Source organism: Falco rusticolus, chromosome 1, assembly GCF_015220075.1.
Source record: "Falco rusticolus isolate bFalRus1 chromosome 1, bFalRus1.pri, whole genome shotgun sequence".
In the NCBI taxonomy this organism is placed as follows: Eukaryota; Metazoa; Chordata; class Aves; order Falconiformes; family Falconidae; genus Falco; species Falco rusticolus.
The window spans coordinates 71,841,172-71,863,734 of record NC_051187.1 but is presented as its reverse complement, the minus strand read 5'-3'; the positions used below and the strand labels follow the sequence as shown (position 1 = coordinate 71,863,734).

Below are 22,563 nucleotides of genomic sequence, written 5' to 3'. Positions count from 1 at the left end.
GAGACATAAGAACAGATGATATTTTGAAAGGAAATCTGAAAAGTGTTAGGGTTTTTTTGTTTGGTTTTCCCCACTTGAAATGTGTCAGGACGCTCTGTAGTGTTACTCCTTTCTTTTCTTTTCTTCATCAAAATGTCTTAAATTTGATTTGTTCCTAGGAAATTCAACAAGTGAAAACCCTTGAAGAATTAGAAGCCTTCATGCTTAAGCATGGCGAGAATATCATTGACACACTGGGAGCTGAAGTAGACAGACTTGAGAAGGACCTGAAGGTAAAATTTAACTGCTTATTAGGGAGTGCTTATTCTGTGCTACATTTTAAACAGTGTCACTGCATCTGCTTTTTGGGATTTTGGTTATAAGTATGGGAGAGGGAAGAGGTTGATAATCCTAATGATAGTATCATTAACTAAGTTCTCACCAGCAGCAAACCCTTACTTTGCCATTGATCCATTTGTTATGTATTTTGTTCAGTTTAGAACAATATTTTTTTGTGAAATAAGACCCAATTGTGTCTTTGTTACTATATTCTCAGAATATCAGGTTATTTACAGGCTGTTGAATTATGTTTTGGTTGTAAAGCACCAAATTTCAGTTACTAATTTTTTTTTTTTTTAAATCTCGTATTTAGCATTATATCAAGTGTATGTGTGTGGTGAGGGCTTTAGTCCACATTTTTTGTTCCTGTTGAAGCAGTACAGCGTTTACTTCATTTATAAACCTGTCATAGCTTTCTTATAATTACTTTTTTTTTCCCATTCTGCTATTTAAATATTCTTTGGTTGATGCAACAAAGGATTGTTTCCATTTTTAATTTTGTAAAATATTGTGACTGTTAATCTTACCTTTTCTGACATGAATACAGATCTATAAGTATACTCACTGCCAGGCAAATACAGTCCTGTCATGATGGCCTTTTCTGGTCATGAGACACTGCTCAACAGCATGTCTGTCCTTGCTTATTATATTTGATAATATTCTAGTTTTAATTTCTGTTCCTAGACTGGTGCTTTTTAAAAATCAAAATACTATTTTTTGAGTTTAATTGCCCTAGGAGATCCAGTTCTTCATGGTTTTCAAGGGGCAGGTTCATGACTAATTATTCTATAAACATGAATACTGTTTCTTGGTACAGGCAGGAACTTTAGTGGTTGTGTTGCTGTTGAACATGCTTTACTAAATATGCTAGTCACGTTCACGTGCTGGATGATTTTGAAGTCACTGACTTTGATTAAACCTCTCATGGATTATACAGTTCATGTAATGATAACATATTTCTACAGTATCAGAAAATGCATATTTTTTAATAGCAACAGTATTTTGAATCTCTATAAATAGCTTCAGTGACATAGAACAAATTGTCAGCAATCTTACCCATTATTCAGGGAAGTATCTGTTAAAACTTTCTTAAGTTTTTATATAAAACTCTCCAAATAAACATATATATATATGCATCTCACTTTAACAGCCTTTTAAAAATTGAGAGCTTCTTTATAATGCATAAGAACCAGTTTATTTGTGATGTTGAAAAGTATTCATCAAGTAAAAAGATGACTTGGCCTTCAAAAAATTGCTTATACTATGGGCAATGTTTGTTGAAGCTATTCCTCATTTTAAAGAGCTCCCTGTGTTAAAATAGTCCCTATGTTACCAGAAAAGGGGATTTGTTATCCAGTTGCCAACATCATACCAGGAATACATAACTTGTATCCATGTGCAAAAATGTGTTTGAATATTTTGAATTTTTAATTTATTTATTTTATTTCAGCAACGAAATCCTGATGTTCGTCATGTGGATTTGGAGATATTATAGACTTGGCAGAAGAAATCTTCAGGTTGCTACCATTTTGGAAAGAAGTCATGTAAAGGGCTGAAAAGTTTCTGAAATTGCAGTGACCTCAGCATCATACCTCGCTTACTTTTGCTGTAGGCTTCCTGGACTGTTAGCACTGCTTCTGTTTCTGGAAAAGCACTAGACTTGCAGACAAAGATTTCCATGGCAAAATCAGTTTTAAAAAACTACTTGACTTAAATTCCACAGGAGAGTCTGTCAGGGTATATTTACTGCAATTCAGAACTTAAGACTTGAGGGTTAGTTAGGCAGATGTAGCTGCCTGAAAATATACAACACAGTTTTTCCATTTGTGTCCCTTTGCAGTCAGTTTGCACTTCTTTAGTTTCTTTCAAGATATCATTAAAGGTTCTTGAGAGATATTAAGATTAGCTAGGAAGAGTTTGTTCCAGTGGAACCTGCCAACCTTAAACTAATTGTAGTATTTCAACTGTGTGATTCTTTCACAGTTTTTCTTTTCTATGAGATAATTTCTTTCAAACAGGCACTGGCCTTCTCTCCAAGTACGATGACCTGGAAACCTGCTTTTTGCCACTGTTGTGATTACCAACCACACTTCAGAAAAATAAGGTTTTTCTCCTCAGTGGAGTTAGCTGGATGTGGTTAGCCAGAGTATGTTAAGTTACTGTGAAGAAATTACCCCGTAGAGATTTCAGTGAACTTCCTCTTGTTTAAATTTTGTTCTTTTTTTCCCTACTTTGATGCTTGTTCTCTTATTTGTAAGTATCTGCAGATGTAATCTGGGAGATATTTATGGTCGTGCTTATTAAAAGTTAACTGGCATTTTTGGCTTTTTATACTTTTAATAGGCTGTGTTGCCACTTACAGTCTTTGCTAGAAGGCGTAAGAGATGTAGTTGGAAGTTAGAATAGTAAAATTATTAGAACTATTTATAATTAAACAAATGAATACATTGTATTCTTAATTTATTTACATCTAGACATGATCTGTTATTTGAATTCTAAACTGCTTATTTTGTGCTCTTTAAGAATTGGCCTTGCTTGTTTGGGAAAGTAAAGTAGTTCTGTCAGTGGTCCTCAACAATCCCGAGATAAGTTTGTAAGAGTTTATGACTTTGAAATGTGCAATTCTAGTGCTGTATATAATCAGCCTCAAGGCTTTCTGAAATAGGCACCCAAGTTATACCAGATTCTTTGAGACCCAGCCTTTATTAAATAGGCCATGAGTACTGGTCATGGAAGTTGAAATATAAGTGAAATAACTGCATATAAATAACTGAGGAAAATCCTTTATGCACTTTAACGTATGTCAGTAAAATGAGAATTGCTCATGGGTGAGAGGTAGTAATAAGACAGTCTTAGTGACTCAGTTGCTGAGTAAATGACTGACTTGCTGAAAGAAGAAGTGTTGATAGGAAACAGCAGTCTTCAAAAATCAGTTTAAGATTAAATTGTAGGTACTGCAGCAAATGGTAATTGTGGAGACCAATATGTCCAGTTTGACTAAAAGCTTTTTAGAGTTTTTATACTAAGTGTCACTCACCAGTGAATGATGAGAATTTAAAATAGCCTGCTTTTGACAACTGCAAAGTACTTCACATGCTGGTCATTTTAAGTAGAAAAACATTCCAGAGTTTAGTTACAGATGGGACTTCACATACAGTAGTTGTGGGTGAAGGGGTCTTTTTAGTACCATTGTCCGTAAGCCCTATTCACTGGTGGCTTCTTTATAGCATATGAGGTTATTATGGCTAATCCAAAAGAAAGCTTGCTTTTATCTGGTTTTCTCCTATTGTAGAACTAGGTAGTATATTTAAGCCTGATGATTTGAAATGCAGTTTAAAAGTAATTTGGAAGTAGACTGTATCAAATAAATAAGGCATATTTTAGCACATTATAAAGCATTTACCTTTCTCCTCACCCTTCCATGTAAACCTCATCTCAAAGTATGCGCTCTGCTGATCTTAGTCTTATTCATGAAGAGCACTGGAATCTGATAATGCATAATCTTTTTCCTTCTTCCTAGAATATTTATATGGAATTTGAATTTGAATAAACACTTTAATAAACTTGTTATTCCACAACTCTTAAAAACCAGAAGAGAAGTAAAACTGAGAAAGTGTTCTACTCGGGAGGTTAGTGGAGACAGCCAGTGTGATCCTAAGTGGTTTGTATGCTGGAGTTATTAACGAGTGAGTAGTGTAGGTATGCACTTTGCAGTTGCATATTTGAGGTCAGTAAATGTTACATCAATACTAAAGTGTTCCCATACCTTGTTTAAGAGGAGGTGTGAGTTTATGTTCTTATAGGGCATTTGCTCCAAAAGTCTACTAAAATGTTTTTCTCGTTCATCAGAGATTAATTCGAATGGAATCTGATTTCCTTATGAGTCAGACGCATACCCATCCGCACATCTTTTGTATTGCAAGATAAAATTCAGATCCTTGTCTCCCAGTTACCTTACTGATGATAGCATCACAGTATGTTAAATTTAAGGAACTGGAAGTTGGATGTTTTTGGGTGCACAACAGTTGCGTAGTTTGAGGACCCAGTTCCATTTTTAAAAACAACCAGGATGGTGATGTACCACAAAAAGGCAGGCAGACTGGTTTTGGCAGTACCTTGTAAGTTTACATGTCTTGCAGATGTATGAAAATATCAATTCATTGAGCCTGACAGATTGGAAAGGAAAAGTAATTCCAAGCTGTTACATTTTAATATACGTTACAATTTGCAGATTGTTTTAACCATTTTGACATTTTTACTGCGCTTTTTTCTTAACTGTCTTTATGGTCTAAAACTTGAGGTGACGTGGGTCCACTACTTAGTTTACTTTTATTTTAAGTGTTTTTGGGGAAAATACTTAGCTGATAGAGTGATATATGATAGAATCCTCAGAATTAAAGAGAACTTACGAAGTGTGGATGAGTGGATTTTTTTTTCTTTATCACAAATGCAATTACATAATAATTTTCTTTTAGATTGACTTGAAAGAAAAGGAGTAAGGATTTAGCACTCACTAAAATAAAGTTAACAAAGTTATAGTCTAGGATTTTGTTCAAGATGTGGTCTTTTAAAATTTATTTTTGTATACTGACCTTGCAGGTTCTATTTTTTCAAATTGTGTTCAAAGTACTACGGCCCTCAGCTTTGTGAAAGATTGCTTATGTGTTGCGCAGTGTCTCATAATTCTGTAAAATTTGTGTGTTTGAAAAAATATCTTCATGTTCCAATATACTGAGTGATTTTAATGTATTTTAAGTCAAAGCTGGCTGGAGATTAATAATATGTGCTTTCCTGTAGAATTCATTTTTCTATAAAAGATAAAATTCTGAGGTGATTATCTTTCCCCCATGAATCAATTTCAAGTCTAAATTATTTCTTTTATACACTGGAGTTCAGTATTTGATGTGGTCCCCCTCTATCCCTCCACTTCCTAAAGCAGTTGTTAAGTATTTACCACTAAAATATGCTTCAATGGGCGACTATTACAGAGACTGCTGTGTTTTCTGCCCTAGAAGTAGTAGGGATTTGGGCAACGGGAGAATATATGTTTTAAGGACAAGTTGCATTCTTCATCTTCTGTGACTCATTCTCAGACTGAAGGTTTTTTAGCCTCTGCTTTTCTCCTTCCTTCAATTCCCACACAGATTTTATTATTTTTTTCTGCTTTTAGAGGAGGAAGCTGTTACGAGTGTCTTAAGTTTTAAATAGCAGGGCTAGATGCTACTTTTGGTCTCTGGAATTCGTACTGTGCTTGTTCATTGAGTTGACAACAGTGATTGCTGTTTTGAAAACTACAAATTGCGTTAGCCAAAACTACCAGAGCTCTCTGATTCTGGCAGGTGCAGTTTTTTTAGCTATATCCGGAGAGTCAGTTTTTATTGAGGGATTTTTACTGGCTCCATTTTGATAAGGGGGAGTACGGGGAAGAGTTTTAAGTATGTTTTTTTTGTCTAGTAGTACACTGATTGCAGTTCTGTGTTCTCCTTATTTGTTATAGTTTTAGCTGTTTTATCTTTTTTCTGTAACAAACTAAAAAGTATGCGTTATGGGAGGTACCTCTACTAAGGATGAGTGCAATCAAATACACGCTTCCTGCAAAGGGTTTTTAGGCTTTTGTGTATTGAAAGTGTGGCAATTTTTGAAAATTTCAGTTAAGTAATCCTTGTTCTAAAGTTGACCTAGATGTGTTTCTTACAAAAGCATCCACAGAAGCATATTGTTCAAGATCTGAAATACAAGTATTTCATTTTATAGTCATATGTACTTTTAAGGCATTTTGGCTTGGTAGAATAGAACAATTGATTAATATTGACTCCTGCACAAAAATTGAACTTCTGTGCATGCCTAAAGGCTTACATTGTAGAAATGAACATAAAATAACAATTTGGTTTCTTTTTTTCCCTTCTAGCTTAAGTATTGTGCTGCTTCTATTCTTGCTGTCAGCTCTGAACAGAGTACAACTAACCTCTCATGCAGTTTACTTAATGTAAATGAGAAGTTGAGGTGTATCAAAAAGATACTTTTGTGGAGGGGTTACGAGGGTTAAATAATTAATTTTTCCTTTCTTGTTAGTGAGAAGCAAATATTTCAGATCAAAAGTAGACTATATCTTTATTACAAACGGAAAGAAATAGGAATCCAGACTTCTAAAGGACATGCACTTCAGAAATCTTTGCTTTGAGGAAAATAAAATGTGCCAGGAACTCTTTTAAGTGGTTGTATGGACTACAGAAACAGCACTCAATCAGGCTTTGCTGAAGCAAAAGAAAGGAAACAGTAACAAAGTGTGTGGTAAAAAGAAAAAGAATACAAGGAAGGGAAAAAACTAAGGTGTTGAGCGCTTGGGAATAGGAACAGATGAACACAAACTAAAAAATTGGCCAGAAATAAGAAATTATGATTGGAGAGAAGGACGGTAAAATAATATTTCATTAGAATGCATAAAACTATGTAGTATGACATTCTAGCAATATTCAGATAGGTGGGTGATTCCTCCCTCCCACCCCTAGCAAAAAATAATCTCCTGCCCCCCCCCCCCCCAATGAAAATAAGTGCCTCTGTTTAACTGTTTCTTAATAAGGTATTGAGTCTCACAGGTATAATTCTATTTGCCCTCTGAAAACAGTCTTATTGCTAAGGGCAATGGTATAATCTCAGTCTGGAGTTCTGTTGGTGAGGTATGTATTTGGTGAGTGGAGGGTGAGTAATTGTGGTTGTGGGAATGGGAGCTGGACTAAATTCAAGAGAAAACGAATAGTTTCTTTCAGCCAGAAAATGATTGAAACACCATACTGAAGATGCTACAGAAAAGGAAAAAAAAGGTGCAGTTTCTAAGTTCCACCGAATTCTTGCAGTGGACTGTAATCATTGGTGAATATGTTACTATTTTTCAAGTTGCATATTTTTCTGTGGATAACGGAGACTTACAGTTAAATCATCACATTCTGAAAAGGAGTTAAAACATTCAAAATGTAATGTGAAAAGGATGTGCGTTTTTAAAATACCACAGACATACTGCAACGGATTATAGCAGGTAGGCAGAAAACTGTTGTTCTATCCTATATCACATGAGGCTTTTGAGGACAATTTCTTTTTTTCTATGTAAACCAAAGCCACCAATTACAATAAAAGGTCTTGGTTACTTTCTGTAGTGTTACACTAACAGTAAGCCTGGTCAAATTTTTGTATTGCCAGCATTCGTAGTGCTGTTACAGAGAGGAGGTGTCTGTTAAAATAGTGGAGTACAGTTCCACACTCTAGGATATGTTTGATTTCTGTATTTAGACTGTATTTAAAAATTTTGAGGTTGTGATCCGCTGCTTCAAATCTGAAGACAGAAGAAAAAATATGCAATGTTGTATAAATGATGTACTATAAAGGTTTTTTTGTAAGTTTGTCTTCAAATTAAAGATGCTGAAGAACTATGTGAGAAGAAACATTTGGAAAGCATTTTGGCTATTGCCAAAATTGTATTAAATCTGAAAGTCAGTGGTGAGGACTGTCACTAGGGTAGAACTTTCAAAGAGCAATCGCAAAGCTGAAACATGTTTTTCCACGCAGCCTTTTAATTGAGTGTGTTCCCCCAGCCATGCTTTTTGGTGTACAGGCTTTTTCATTCTGTGTCTTGGGTTACTTCATATTAGTTTGGGGAAGTAATTTTGATTGGTGAGGTGTAGGCATCTAGATATTTCTCTGCATATGTTCCTTCTTTTGTAATACTTGAATTCGGTACATCCTGTAAAATGTCTGGAAGTTGTAATTACCCAGTAAAAATGTTACATAGCTGGTAAAGGTTGTGTTCTGTTAATTTAAGCAATTTGATACATATTGTAAAGGTAAGTGGTAACACTGGCTTTAAGCAGTTGGTGATTTGCTACAATTCTGAATTCAAAATGCATGTAACAGTATTTTATGGATGCAAAACAAAGGTTGTTATAGCCATCTGTTTGTATTAGTTATTCAGTTTGCCTTTGTGATGTTGACAGTACACACTCTTAAATAGCATGTACTCAGAACGTGAGCAACCTGCCTAGGATAGCCAAGCTGTATTTGTTAACCGCTTGTACTTAGCTGGCACCTGTGCCTTTCATCCTGTTTGCCCCCAGAGCGCGCATCTCCTTCCCTAGTACCGAGTAAGCTCTTTCTGCCTGGCTCGGAGGCCGTGCTGCTGCTGTCTCCAGTTCAGACTGATCTGATCCAGGTCTAAGGGTGACCTGAAGAAAAGTAGTAAGACAGATGGGTCGCATGTCTGTGTACAGTCAAGGGTGTGGAGAATTTCTTGAAGAAGATGGGTTTGTGTGTTAGACGTACACAGTAACTGTAGTTTGACAGTCCCGGCAAAGCTGTCCAAGCCTTTTAAGAAAAAGCTAGGTATCATTCACTTGAAATTAGTCATCTTGGAAAGGATTTAATGTACTGTCTGGTTCATTCAAGTGTCACTTTTTATCAGTAATACTGATGAAAACTGGTGATTTATCCAGTTTGGAAAGAACTATTTCAATTGGGCTAAAAAAAATATCTGTATGTGGTTGGAAGGAAGAGACAAAAATGCAACAAGCCTGGATGATAAAGTGGAGAACTTGGAAAACGGTGGAGTTTTTTTGTCTGTATGGTATCAGATATCAGAAATAAGGTGGTCAAGCAACATATTTCAGGAAAGATTTTGGATATACAGCATATGTCTTGATTGCTAAAGATGTTTCGTTTCATAGTTAAGAGGTTAAGAGACTCCCTTTCTCAAGGGATTTTCTTGCAGAGACACTGGACGGTAATGTGTGGTGGTCAGTTCCCAAAAGGCTGCAAGTCAAACACTCAGCTCCCACATTCAGCAACGTTATTTTTGGGTGATGTAACCATTGCCAATAGTTTTTGTTTGAGTTTTGTGTTTTCTTGTGGGTTTTTTTGTGTGGGTTTTTTTGTTTGTTTGTTTGGGATTTTTGTTGTTATTTATTTTGTTTATTAAATGAACTAAATGGCACAAAATCTGCCTGAGCAGGGGAGTGACAGACTTCAGGGCCTTGTCTGTTTGAGGTGAAGTCTAAATATTGGACTGTTTTTTGGGCTGTTTCAATAACCAGGTGGATGGGCTCAGCCATTTCAAAAGAGGGAGAGCACTCTGTCTCCTCACATAATGTAAGCTGGAATCTTCAAACCCCTTTATTCCACTTGCGGTATTTGTTGAAGGGCCATTCTTAAATAGTTGTTTCAAATGGTTGATAATGGGTTGGAGTGGGACCTTGCAGTCAACTGGTTGGAGGTGATCTTAACAGTTCCATTCAAGAATCAGTTTTGTCTGTCTTTCCTAATATTTTATGGGAGATGTCATTAAAAGATCATGGGGAATAAACCTTCCTTTACCGCTTGAATTAAACTTTTTGAAAGCATTGGGAAAGGGACATAATTCCTGCCTTCACAGAAGCTTGCCTCTAGTATTGACTTACCCAACCAAGTTCTGTTGTGATTTTTTTTTTTCCCAATTTAGACTCCTTCAGTTCTTCTGGTGCTGAATTGGGGTTTAGCAGGATCTTTTCTAGGCCCTCTTTTCCTACAAACGAGATGGCTTAAATGTTATTCAGTGCTCTATTGTAGACTGATACTTGGTGCTTTAGAGATTTTTTTTTTTTTCTTCTGGTGTCGTTCCCCGCTTCCCCCTGGAAATACTGACCAGGAATTTACAATTGAAATAAATCAGGCCATTCTGGATACACAAAGCATTAAATTTAGGGTCAAAATGTTTTTTTCCACATCAAGTTACAATCATAAGGAAAATCCATCTTGCATTTGATGCACATACAAATACATTTGTATGTGAACTTGGTCTCTGGATGTTATAATTGTATGTAGGTATTTTTGGTTATATATTTGTACCTCACTGATTGTGTTTCTCCTGAAAGAGGACAGGTATCTTAGGAAAAACAAAAACTAAATACTGCGTAAGAAGATTCTAATGAATTTGGACAATTTGGAAACTTTGTTGAAAGGAAGATGTTTCACTGAGGCTGTGGCCTTGAGAAGACCAGACTTGTGGTGTTCTGCGTTCTGCCCTACCTTTTCATCTGGCTGCTGTCCAGATGTTGGAGACAGCACAGAGAGGCTTAACAGGCCTGAGGTGAACCCTGTGTGTCTGCTCAGACTGAGGGACACGAGAGGAGGAAGGTAGGGAAAACTGAGCAATGAAACAGTCAACTTCACAAGTAATACTAAGCAAGACACGGTACAAGGGGATACCTGAGCTATACCATCATGTGTTACAGTGCAGGTAACTTAAGAGAAGTGGAAGAGGGATGCTTTTCACAACAGGGAGAAGTTTGAATAATTTTGTGACAAAGTTTATTGCTTTGATATACTCTGATATGTTTGATGTACATAAAAGAAACAATTTTAAAGTGACTTGGGTAGAGATGTGTGTGGGTTTTTTGTTTGAGTTCTCCCTCCATGTTCTCAGCTCACCTCTGTTTGCTGGGGATGCATAATTTTGATATTGATGCATAATTTTGATGCTAAAGATAAATTAATGTCAGTGCTAATCCTTAACAAAAGCTGATGCCTAAACAAGACATTCTGGGCTGAGCTCAGATTAGTTCCTCGGTGGGAGAACACTTTTGGCAGCTCTCAGTTTCTCCTGACAGCCCATTTTCTAGCCCTGCTCTACCTGAAGAAAAGATCAAAAATGATGTATCCCCAGCAGAACAAAAGTGAGCAGAGAACAATGAAAACCAGACACCTCCCTCTGCATGATCTTTTTCCAGCCCTAGCCTTGGACTAAGGTTGAGGCACTGGCAAGGCACCCCCAAGTCTAGTCATGGGGATGAGTCACTTGTGGGAGAAGTCTTCTTGCAGCCTTTAATTTCCTTCGTTCAGAGAGGGGTGAGAAGAGGAGCTGTGTTGTTGTTGTTGGTTTGTTTCTTAATGTTGAATGAGATTTCTGCCTTTAAGATTTGGTCCCATGGTGACAGACAGGAAATAATGCTTGCTTTGGTAGTTGTTGAATTTGATTGAGGAAATGTTCCTCTTGCAAGTTACGGTTGTGCAAGATTTCCACAGTATGCCAACTTATGACCCCAAAACGCTTATGTCTGTTGCTGAAGTTCATGAATAGGTATGTTGTTCACATTTCTTAATTCTCTCCAGGCATAAATAGGAGGGCATTTGTTCTTTCTTCTGCCATTGAAGAAAGCCAAACTTCCTTAGAACCCGATTGTCCCCAGCTTCTCTAAACAGCTCAGATCTGTTGCTTCCACTAAGAGCTTAGGTTTTGATCAAAAGAAATAGGTAAATACTCACATAATCTCATCGCAGAGAACTTAGCAAGGGACATGACTGCTACTTCTAGCTAGGTCTATGCGAAACTTGTGGACTTTGACCCGTTCTGCTCCTTCCCTTTATGCCTTGCACCGACTTCCTTGGTTCTGACCTGACAAATATGTAGCTTCAGTCTCCAGGTGGTTCAAAACAAGGGGTTTGGGGTGGAGAACACTAATTCCAAATTCTACGTTCTAAGAGCTCCACCTGCTCAGGCGACGATTAGACACTTCTGGGTCATTGGGGGAGATGTGCAGCAATGCTCTAGCTAGTGTTTGGTGGGTTCACAAACCTGCCAAGGCTGATTTTTTTTTTTTTCCCCTCAATGATTAGCCACACCCTGGAATTGTCTTCCTGATGCTGTGGATGAGAAAGGTAGCCTAGGTGTTTCCTTCACGTTCCTTTTGTCAAGAGACTTGTGTTAGAACTGCTTGCTGCTCTGCTTCTCATTTTGGATTATCATTTAGAAAAAAATCCCTCTTTCCATCAGTTCAGTAAGTAGTTCAGTTGTTAGCTCTTTCAGGTTCTCATCCTTTTGCAAGAAGACTTCAGTTTTTCACTCACGTTACTACAAGGCATTTTTGAAAGGGTTAATTAGACTTTTTCTGCTGTGTTACTGACCTTGTTCCTAAATGAGAATTAAATCTAATATTAACTTTACTAATGGGAAACTACTTTGAGTCATTAACAAACCTGTTTCTTTCCATTTTCCTACAAAGACTGCCTTGGCTGTGGCAATTATATCTGCCAGATGAGTGGGAGAGTTTAAGGACAAAAGGTTTTTTAGCTTTTTCCCCAATGCTGTTATCTAAGTTCATGTCAGATTTTTTTTTTCTCTTGACTCAGATAATTAATCTGCTGGTGGATATTTTTTTTTCCCCCTTGTTAATGCCATACATCTGCAATGGAAGGTGCTTTTCTACTTCAGGTGTTGAAGAGTCTTTGAGGAGGGTTTTTGTATTCACAGGGTAAGGTCATATACAGAGATCTGCCAAGCATACCGAGGGACTGCAAGCTGCAGCAGGGAGGATTTATCTCTGGAGAGCTGTTCATGCACGAACTTGCTAGGAAATAACCAAGACAGAAACTTTGGTTTAAACCGGCCCCACTCAAGGAGTGAGTGCCTAAGTCACATCAGTGGTATTGGTTTGCTGTATCAATAACAAAGATTTATATGACTGTCATCTGGAGCTGTGCTCATGCTTTCCTCCTGCTGAAGCACCTGGGGGCCATTTGTCACCCATGGCGCAGATGAGCATAAGTACCAGGTAAGGCAAGGGAGGTTCGTTCTTCCCTGGTTGTTTTGAGATATTGTCTATGCGCATGTTTACAAACCAAAGCTAAACTTTGCAGGTCAGCACTCACCTTGTGGTGGTGGTGCCTGTGCTGTGTGAGCTACTTGATTGCAAAGGTATGAGAAGGGAATGTTGCAAAGGCAGTATCTTAAGGCCTCGGATGTTAGGAGAGAGCAAAATGAATGCTGCTGTGCAAAAGTATCTCGGTCTGCTTATGCCTGGGAGTCGTTATCTCTACAATGCTGTTGTTGCCCAGAGCCTCAGCCATTTGAGGAGGGTGCTGCTTCTTCAGCAGTCGTTTACTGTTTGGTTTTATCCTTGATCGGTGGCCTGGTTTTATGTACTGCATGCGCTGAAGCTAGTCTGTGGGCAGGCTTGTTACCGTCTTCAAGGGCTTTTCTGTTGTGCTTGGCACTATAGCTCTGGTTCTTCAGTAACACCAGCCTTCGCACACAATCCCACTATGGAAGAAGAGGTAGAACCATCCCAGTTTTGGGCACAGTGGGATGAAGGTTGAAATGTGCCACGTCGTGCTGTGTTCCCTGGGACTCTGATGCACTTCTTATTCTGAAACTTGTCCTGGACTGACTGCTTCGGTCACAGTGTTGCCTCAGCACAGGGAAGGTGGCAGAGAACACGGCAGTTCCTGCCTAGCTGAACTCCTGAGGGCTAGATTTTGCAACTTGAATAGTTTTATTAAAGTAAGATTACGAAGACTTTCATTACAGCGAGCTTGCACATGAGCTTGTTCTAAACAAATGAGGTAAAAATGAAATTCCTTCATATGCATGAAATTCAATGGCTGACTTTGAACTTACAGGTTCTCTTCGGGGACATCTTTGTACTTGAGCAAAGGCGTAACTGCCGGCAGTGGTGGGCCATGCTTCTGAAGGACCAGCCAACTGTGCTGCCAGTTCCCCTTATTTCCCAGGCCTGGTTCTCCCCCATCCAAGGGACTTCTTCCTTACCCTTTCTCTGCCTGTCCAGCCCCAGTCGCTACCTCTCACGCTTACCAGCTGCTTATGGACTCCACTATTAGGCCTAATCTCTCTGGGAATCTTTCCAAGCTTCAGAAACCCAGTTGCTGCTCCGGTTCCTTACCTACATGCTCTCCTTCCCTGCCAGTTCCCTGCCTGTACTGCCCCATCAAAAAGTCTAAGTCAGAGCGTTCCAAAGAGAAGTTCCAGAGACAATTTTTTTCAGAGGGATTAACACAGTTTTTTACATACATTTCTCAAAATCACGTGAATTATTTTGGTGAGGATCTTACTAATAAGGCTTTTCACCAATAAGGACTTTCACAAGAAACTCAGTAGGCTGAAGCCTGGATCCAGAAAATCCTGGCCCAACCCCTGTTAGTTTCGCAACGTTACAGGCACCTGAAATGTTTGTTTTATAATGGAAACATTTGGCAAGCATTTCTAATGAATGGCACCAGCCTGCAGTCTGACCCGTCTGGCTTCACAGCCCAGCAGAAGGGGTTTGCCATGGTGAATGTTTGTCACTGTAATTCCTCTACAAATTATTTGGAGTTGGGATTTTCTAAAGCGTTGAAGAGAACAGGAGACATTCAGCCATCACTGAATTTTGAATTAAAATGGGATTTAAACTTCACTGCTTGAAAATCCAGGTCTTAAGATTGCAGATGGGTACTTTCTCTGAGCAGTCTTTCTATCTAACCAGCACATAAATATATGTGGTTGTATTTTGAGGTGAAAATGATTTATATTATATTCATACTTGAATTCATAATCTTTCACTGCGCTTGCCAGTGCTTCACACCAAACAAGAATTTAATGCAAAAGACAACCCTCTAGCTTTTTATGTAAATATGAGCCTAAAACTTTTAATATATATTTATAGTGAGAACCAGTTGCAATGGCTGTCACACCAACACAGCAACGCCGAGAGAGAGAGGGGTTAACCAGAGACTAACTTTTATTGTGCATTTTTATGCAACAGAACAAATGGAACTGGAGGTATGCAGTAATAAAACCAATATTCAAATTAGAATTAACACCTGAAATAGTAAACTGTAGGTAACAAATGTCTTTATAATTAAAAAATATTGACTGTTTAAAAAATTCTCTAAGTTTTTATATTCTTTAAAAGAAATGTGTGTTGCCACATAGAAAACAATTCACACATCCTATAGAAATTGTCACAAAAACCTTACTAGTCTATATTACACTATGCACTTCTTTTGTACAATATCTGGTAAAGGTCTATCCCTAACCTGTACTTACTCTACACAGTACAATCATCATTAGAAAGTATTCATAGAATTAACTACACCATAACAATAAAAATATCAGGATTAATGGTTTTTTAATCACAGTTTCTCCACAAATATTTGTCATAGAAAATATAGCGAAGGCATGTTGGCACAGATGGGCGTGTGGTACTGCTACACAAAGTTTGAGAGAAGGCAGATACATAAATGACAGTAAGATTAAAGAGTATGGAATGATAAGACGAGAATCTCTATCCTCCTGGGACTTTCTGGAGTGACATGATAGATAGCAGTTTCCTTCTGTTGCAAGCCTGCTGTCTACATCCATAGCTGGGAAGGGATGTGCTGACTTTCAAAGCACACTGCTTAAGTATGGATATCTTGCTCTGCAAGGGCTTATGTGCTATCTATTACTTCAGGTCCCATGCTATTATACCTAACATCTTGCAGGCATGTAGACACTTCAATGTGAATGAATTTATAATGCTTCATGAACGAATATAATCGGAGTAAGCTGTTGTGAACGGTTTGGGTTTTTTGTTTTTAAAATGGTGGGTCAAGAGTCGAGTGGCCACGATGGATACAAAGACAACTGAGAAAAGTTGTCATACTCCATTATTTTAAAAGGAAACATGAACCAAAAAAAATGAGCTGGTGTCTGCTAATGCCTGTCTGTGACTACCGATTCATGTCACTGGCCAGTGCATGCAAGCAACTGAGGGCAAAACTTTGTTTGTAAAGAAAGGTCCAAACCTGCAAAGCCATTTCTACTGCCAGAGTGGCTTTCAGGATGAAGCACTATACATTTGGTTACTTTGCACAATATGAGAGCAGAGGATTGAGTGGTTCCAGGACGCTGGCTACATTTTTTACACTAAAAAATAAAGCTAGGCTTACTAGTTATTTCAGCAAATCTTTAGGTTATTAAGTGAGAGAGGTCTGTCCAGTCCAGTAATTCGTTCTGCGACTGTTAAAAATGAAGCGTTTGTATTTTTAACCTCATACAATTAACCATTTGAAAGGAAACCATCACAATGTTTACAAAAATACAGCATGATACATATCGCCGTGGACAAATTTACAGTATAATGTTGACTCACACGTTCTGACATGTTTTACCAAGTAGTTCTGGCAAGTGTCACCACATTAAACATAGACCAGCAAGACTTACACCATCTGAGCAATGTAACATCTTCTATTACAGTTCTTTTAAAAAAAGTGTAAGTTCAACACTGAAAAGCTACTGTAGGATAGCTGTACCGTGACATTTCTATACACCGAGTTTCTCCTCCAGAGGCCACCATGCACCGTTGACAGCTCAAAGAAAGTCATCTCCTGCCCCTGGTGAGGGATGCTCTCCCAAACCCCTCGGCCTGGTGCGTGCAGCGTGACTAAACTGCTTGTTCCCTTTCAGAAAACATCTGAGTTACGCTGGGGCAAGTGAGTGCCTTCCAACCCCCTTGTAAAAGTCACCACAAATAAAGTTAATTGAGAGGTATCGGACATTTAAGGGCCTAAAGCACATCCCAGCCGAGCAAGGTCCCCTCTACAGCGGTGCACGGTGACCCTATGTCCCGAGACGTCCTGCCGGCCGGCTGTGAGGGACGGGTCACAACCGCAGGCAAAGAGGTGGCAAACGGTGGGAAGAGACTATCGGGTGGGTGAGCTGAGCCCCGGGGGGCTGCCTCAGTCCTCCATCCGCCATCAGGCCGGAGCGAAGGGAGCGCTTTGCCCCAGAGGGCCCTTCCCGAGCTTTGAGGAAGGGGCCAGGTGCCTCCTGCCCTGCCCGGTGCGCGGGGAGGCCGTCGGGAAGGAGAAGGGTAAAAGGAGCAATTAGTAGCTTCTCTCGTCGCTTGCACAAGGTGGTTAGGAAAGCTGGGGAGTATGAGACACACGTTCAGGAGAGCCAACGCTGATGAGGTAGCACTAAGGATGGTCAAAAGCAAAGTGAACTTTCTTCCCAAAAAGCAGTTCCCTGTATGGGCCAGTGGGGAAACGTGGCCTCGAGGAGAGCTGGTTCGGGCTGCGAAGGGCACCAGCACTGGCCTGAGCAACCGGACAAGGGAAAGGAGATGGAAACACCCTGACACGGGAAGGAAAGGGTATCGTTTCTTTGGCATTGTATAATTTCTGCAGTGCATCAATTTGGAGGGACAGTGGACTCCCAAGCCTTTAAAATTAAAGGTTTTCAGTGGACTGATTTGTTGTGGGGTTTTTTTTGTGGTTTTTTTTTTTTTTTCAATTTGGTATCTGCTTCCGATGTTGTATGCTCTAGTACAATTCTGCTCTAGTACAGCTCTTTTCTTACAGCTCTCAGCCTGGACCCCAGGTTTAACTACAACACAAGTTGTAAGTTGGCTTTTCTTACCCAGCTCCTCCCTGAATGGAACACTGAGCATCTGACTGTTAAGACCAGCACGCTGCCTCATTTATTTCAAGGAATGGATATAAAACACAAATGAAAGCAAAACCAAGAAAAGGCAATTTAAAGCCTCTAAAGCTACATAATATGGCTGTAGAATAGGAACAGACAAAGCAAAACCTGTCTTCTGAAATGGCAATTTGTTTTTAGCAATCTTATTTTAATGAAAACTGTCATGATCAACTCTAATCCCCTATAAATCTAGATAAATACAGTGTCTATCTGTTATACAAAGCAATTTTTATCTATTAGAAGTGCCTGTTATTGTTCTGGGTCTTTGAAGGATTCTGCTGTTGACAAGTGCTGCTGTTTTACCCGGGAAGCTTAATTTCCTTGGCAGCTGGCTAAAGGAAGTCCCTGAATTTTCCATCTTGTGTGGTATTTTAAGGTAGCATCTATAATTACATTATTTTCTGTTAGGAAATGGGAGACTGCTTTTTTTTTTAGTAAGTGTGCAGAGTTGTTCTTACATCTCCTACACAGGGAAAGCAAAGGGTACCCAGCTGTCCTGTGTCCAGACCTGGGCTTGTTAGCAATAGGCAGATGAGATAGTAGCTCCTGTTTCTTTTGACATTTTCATAGTTTTTAAATTACCTTTCCTCTGGAACTAGATGAAATGAACTGCAATTTCCCTTTGAGGGTGCTATGAAGGATTTGGAAATAATAGGCACTGAGAAGTCCCATAGAGCAGGTCTTGAAATGTATTTCTTTCAGTTAACTGGGACATGGTAGGATGGAGAAGCTGAAATGTAGGCAGTATGTGTTCAAACATGCTTTGGACTCTTAAATGACAGCAGGATAAGTATGTTTAACAAACAGTCTCTCCTAAATTAAGTGGTTGCTACTGTTGTATGAGGTTCTTCTCACTGCCATCAATCAGCAGATCCATCTTGCATACCTCTATTGAAGACTTCATCCTGTGATCCTGGATGGTCAGTCCCTTCGTAATACGAGTTCCCATTGTGAAGAAAAGTCCCCACTGCACGCCCTTGACGAGCATGTCCTACTGCGTCACTGAATACCTTGTTTATTTGCTCTTCGGATGGCATCCACCAGTCCGGGTTGGAAGTACAATGCATCCTAATGAATTCTGCAGGAAAACATGCAAGGATAAAAACCAACTTGGTTTTGTAGCATCCGTTATCGCCCAGGTGTCAAAAGCTCATGGGAAATAAGAAAGGGGGCATTACTGCTCTATTTAGGCAGAAGTAAAGCCTTATGGGGATGCCATGATAATGCCACTCGGACCTATTTTATTTCTGTACAAGTGTGTTTCTCCACATGCACTGTATATTCTTATACCTGAGCTAAATATGTGACGCATGGGATCTGGAGATAAAATCCCTTCTTGTGGAAATAAAAAGAACTAACTTGAAGTGATGGTTGTAATTCAGCATGTGCAGTATGTGTGAAAGCTAGCATGAACCAGGATGTATTTCATTTGGAACCTGTTGTGTATTAATACCTTAAGGTGATTACTCTTGCGGGTCTTTATCGTCTCCCTCTGCTGGCTGCTTCAACATCTGCAGGCTTGCAGCTGCCCACAACCTGCTTGAAAATGTCACCACTGTCACTTCAGTTTGGTGCTCCTTCCCGTTTGGAATATCTTTCATTTTAAGTCCTGCTTCCTCCATCTTCCTGAATCTGACACCTATTCTTCAGAGACTAAATTTGCCTTAGAAATAGCTACGTGAGATGAGAGGGCTAATTTTGGGGAGCCTGGCGATATTTTTCAAGGCAGGAGAAAATGAATTGTACTGTATGTAATCGGGCTATTTAAGTAGCTGGTGCTTCCACATACAGCTATTTGTATGTGATGATTACATTTTTTTATAATTTCTTTTTTGGATTCTTTGACATGCAACATGCTAAACTTGCAGAAGGTGCCTTACCAATTCTGGAGTTAACTGCTAGACATAGCTCAAACAGATGTATTTGGACTTTGAAATGTCCAAATATGATTTTAAATGTGAAGGCACCTTATTAGATATATTGGATACGCTGTACCTCATATGGAAACTGAGCTTATTTATTCTGTAACATTAGTTATTTCCTCATTCAGTATTGTGTGTCCCAGGATGTTTTTAAATTCTGTTTTCTGCTGTTGACAAGCCAACAGCACAATACGTGGCATAAGGTAACTTCATTACTGTCACCACATCTCGAGACCAGGGAATGCTGTGCTTCTGCATGAGTTCCTGTGCCTGGAAGGTATCTCATCTGTTGGACAATTAGGATGTGAGTTTTGCATAGCTCTTCCAGCAGTGTGTCTGCAAAAGTGATAGCTATCTCGGTTTTAAATTCATTTCCCTAGATATCCACACAGGCAACAGTAATTCCTACCTAGTTAAGTTCACGTGGGGCTCCACAGACTGGCGTTTTTCTCGGAGAAATGGTTACCACGTAAAGGAGTAATGCTAGAATTTAAGCATGCCAGGCTGTTTTAAAGCTGGTTCCAGACATCAGTCAATTGTAGGAGTATATTAAAAATGTTTACAGATGTTTAAACTACTCTGAGTGCAGGGAGAGAAGCAGTTCGTACTCCCTGCTATGGTGGGAAGGCAATAATTGGATGTGCTGAGAATTAGTCAGACACTTGTTACCTTGGCTTGCAAATGGGTAGGAGATAGCGGCCAACTCTTGGCTCTGTGGAGAAAGTTGTCATATTCCCACCCATGCATGAAAGCCCAAGGGAGAGCTGTCTACTCTGTTTTCTTAACTGGTTCTTAGATAATGAACGTTTTGGCTTCCTTGTCAAGCTTCTGAAAATTAAGGAAATTGGCCTTTCTCCTTCTCCCAGGGAGTGCTCCACTGGTTCTGTGTGCCCAGGACCCCAGGAAAGAGAGTGGCCATAAGCAAAAGTCCATCTACAGCTGGATTTACTGTTAAGTCTTGGTGGGAGGCAGGTGAAGAAAGGGAAAGAGAAGGGTATTAACGCTGCTTGTGCATACATTATTCAGAGAACTTTAAAGCCATTTAGTAAATGGTCAATGCACTTGTATTCAGCCTTCCATTTCCAGGGGAGCTTTAGGGACCCTGCATCTCATTCCAGGTCTCTGTGCAGCATGGTGTGCAACAGACTTGCCCTTCTATTAAGCTCTGATAGAGTACAAGGTCTGGTAGAGTATCATATAACAGGTCAACTGGTTCCTTTGTAGTAAAAACCCAGCATCTGCCTAATTTGGCTGTATGTAAAATCTGAGTTCGTTACCTGGTTACGCCAATATACCCCAACTACAAGTCTTATCTACTTGGCCTTGTTGGATTCTTCTATCCTAGACGGGAAGAGGCTCGATCTGGTGTACATAACCACTTTGGAATCCAGTTGGATGATTAAAGATATTTTTATCACTGACTGACCATAATACACCTTTTAACACTGCATCGATTAGTAAAACGTTCTTGAAATCAGTTCAACCAAAGTTTTGTCTATGTGTTCACAAAATGCTACAAAAAGTTAACTGTGAGTTTATTAACGAAATGATAAGCATATGCATCTATAAAATGCAGATGCTGATACTACAAACATGTTTTTAATTGGGCTCTAAAAAGTCCTGGTTTGTTTGTTTCATTACAAAGCCCAGTACCAGGCCTTTCGAACAATTTTAGGAAACCAAAGTATGAACTGCCACAACAGATAATTCTTCTCAGTCTGGACCCTTTCTCTGTATTATCCAACATACTCGCTCTCTGACACCGTGAAATGCTTGCAAAATTCCCCCTCCTCATCAGGCTAAACATAGGGGAAAGTTGTCCCCTAACTTTTTTCAGTCAATGTTGCATCACTGCTCCAGAAAAAGTTAAATCCTTGACAACGCATTTGCACACACTTTGTATGTCATTAACTTGTAGATGTTCTTGGCCCTACAAAATGTTCAAACCTATTCTGAAACTTGGTTAGCTTTTAACTCCAATGATGCACTGTAGCCTTGAGTGCCATATACCTACTACACATTAGGCTATAAGTATTCCCTGGTTAATTCTGCTGTACATCAGTGTTAAAGAATGCCCTGTAGTTTATTATAAAAGGGTGTCATCAGAGTTGTCTGATTTTTCCTTGTTTGCTGCTTCAAGTATATCAGTGTCATGTGCCCTCGTATTTGTCTCCTCTCTTAAATAAGCAGCCCTGTTTTTCCCATTTAAAAAAACCAAAAGCACATATATAATACATACATACACACATATATATGTATGTATATAAAAAAAAAGAAAAGCGGAGGGTTTCTGGCTGCTTTTCACCCGCCTGTGAAACCCCTTCTAGTTCTGCAACTGTCAGCCAAACGCTTCTACTGAGCCAGAGCCAATGTGGTGAAATGAGATCACATAAGGTGGACACTGAGCGAAAAGATGCAGTACCTCTGAGACATGTTACTTTTACTGGATCCAGAGGACGTCTTTCAGGACCTGTCTCTCCTGACTGCACTGACCTTTTCCTTTTTCCAAGGCCGCATGAGTACTTAAGCTCATCGGTTGTGAAAACAAATCTGATGAGATAGCGAAGGAGCCGTCGTCCATCTTTCTTGGAAGAATTTACAGCCTCATCCCACTGTTTACTAGTAATGTAGACAGGGTAGTTGTTCAGCAACTGCTTGCTCCCCTGAAAAAGTGAAATATTTCTATTGTGATTTTACAAGGCAAATAAGTAAAGATGTCAGTTGCAATAAAAAATATGCTTTTTAACTAGCTGCGATACTGACAGTGAAACACATCCTGAAGTGAACACACAACATAATTGCTCTTACTGAGAATGAGTACTTTTAAAATTACATTTCCAATTTCTAGAACATGAATTTGGTGAGGTGCAAGGAATACGTTTTGAGAGGTGGCTATTGGTAATTTCCACTTTAACAGCAGGTTAAGAAAAAGTAAAGAATCAGTGACTGGGCATACTATTTAGTATAACCTTTCTTCTTAATCTCTTAAAATGCATAAAAAGGGTCTTTGAAGAGCGTGATCAAATGGATCACTTCATCGCAGCTGACAGTTTACTTCAG

At 39.1% G+C, this 22,563-nt stretch overlaps 3 protein-coding genes across 4 annotated transcripts in view; 1 reads left to right on the top strand and 2 right to left on the bottom strand.

Moving 5' to 3' along the window:
• The window catches only part of SLC30A9 (solute carrier family 30 member 9), a 37,726-nt gene extending 30,877 nt beyond the window's left edge, over positions 1–6,849 (top strand). Inside the window, exons 17-18 of one of the 2 annotated variants that reach the window (XM_037384069.1) lie at positions 159–272; positions 1,769–6,849. In XM_037384069.1, coding sequence (XP_037239966.1) covers positions 159–272; positions 1,769–1,813 — 159 coding nt within the window. In that variant the 3' untranslated portion in view covers positions 1,814–6,849. Of the gene's footprint in view, positions 1–158; positions 273–1,768 lie in introns of those variants that run through there. The other variant, XM_037384078.1, reaches the window with a different exon arrangement.
• Positions 6,850–9,866: 3,017 nt separating this feature from the next.
• Positions 9,867–18,442, bottom strand: LOC119146442. Its single transcript, XM_037384092.1, has one exon. It carries the CDS (start codon positions 17,574–17,576, stop codon positions 16,662–16,664), a length of 915 nt encoding a protein of 304 aa, XP_037239989.1. The 5' UTR covers positions 17,577–18,442; the 3' UTR covers positions 9,867–16,661.
• The window catches only part of BEND4 (BEN domain containing 4), a 38,183-nt gene continuing 25,549 nt past the window's right edge, over positions 9,930–22,563 (bottom strand). Inside the window, exons 4-5 of the mRNA XM_037384105.1 lie at positions 21,926–22,166; positions 9,930–18,659 (exon numbers count right to left, since the gene is read on the bottom strand). Coding sequence (XP_037240002.1) covers positions 18,442–18,659; positions 21,926–22,166 — 459 coding nt within the window. The 3' untranslated portion in view covers positions 9,930–18,441. The remainder of the gene's footprint in view (positions 18,660–21,925; positions 22,167–22,563) is intronic.

Bases quoted from the DNA above. Each gene is read 5' to 3' on its own strand.
- LOC119146442 (XM_037384092.1), bottom strand. From the start codon at position 17,576: ATGAGGCAGCGTGCTGGTCTTAACAGTCAGATGCTCAGTGTTCCATTC.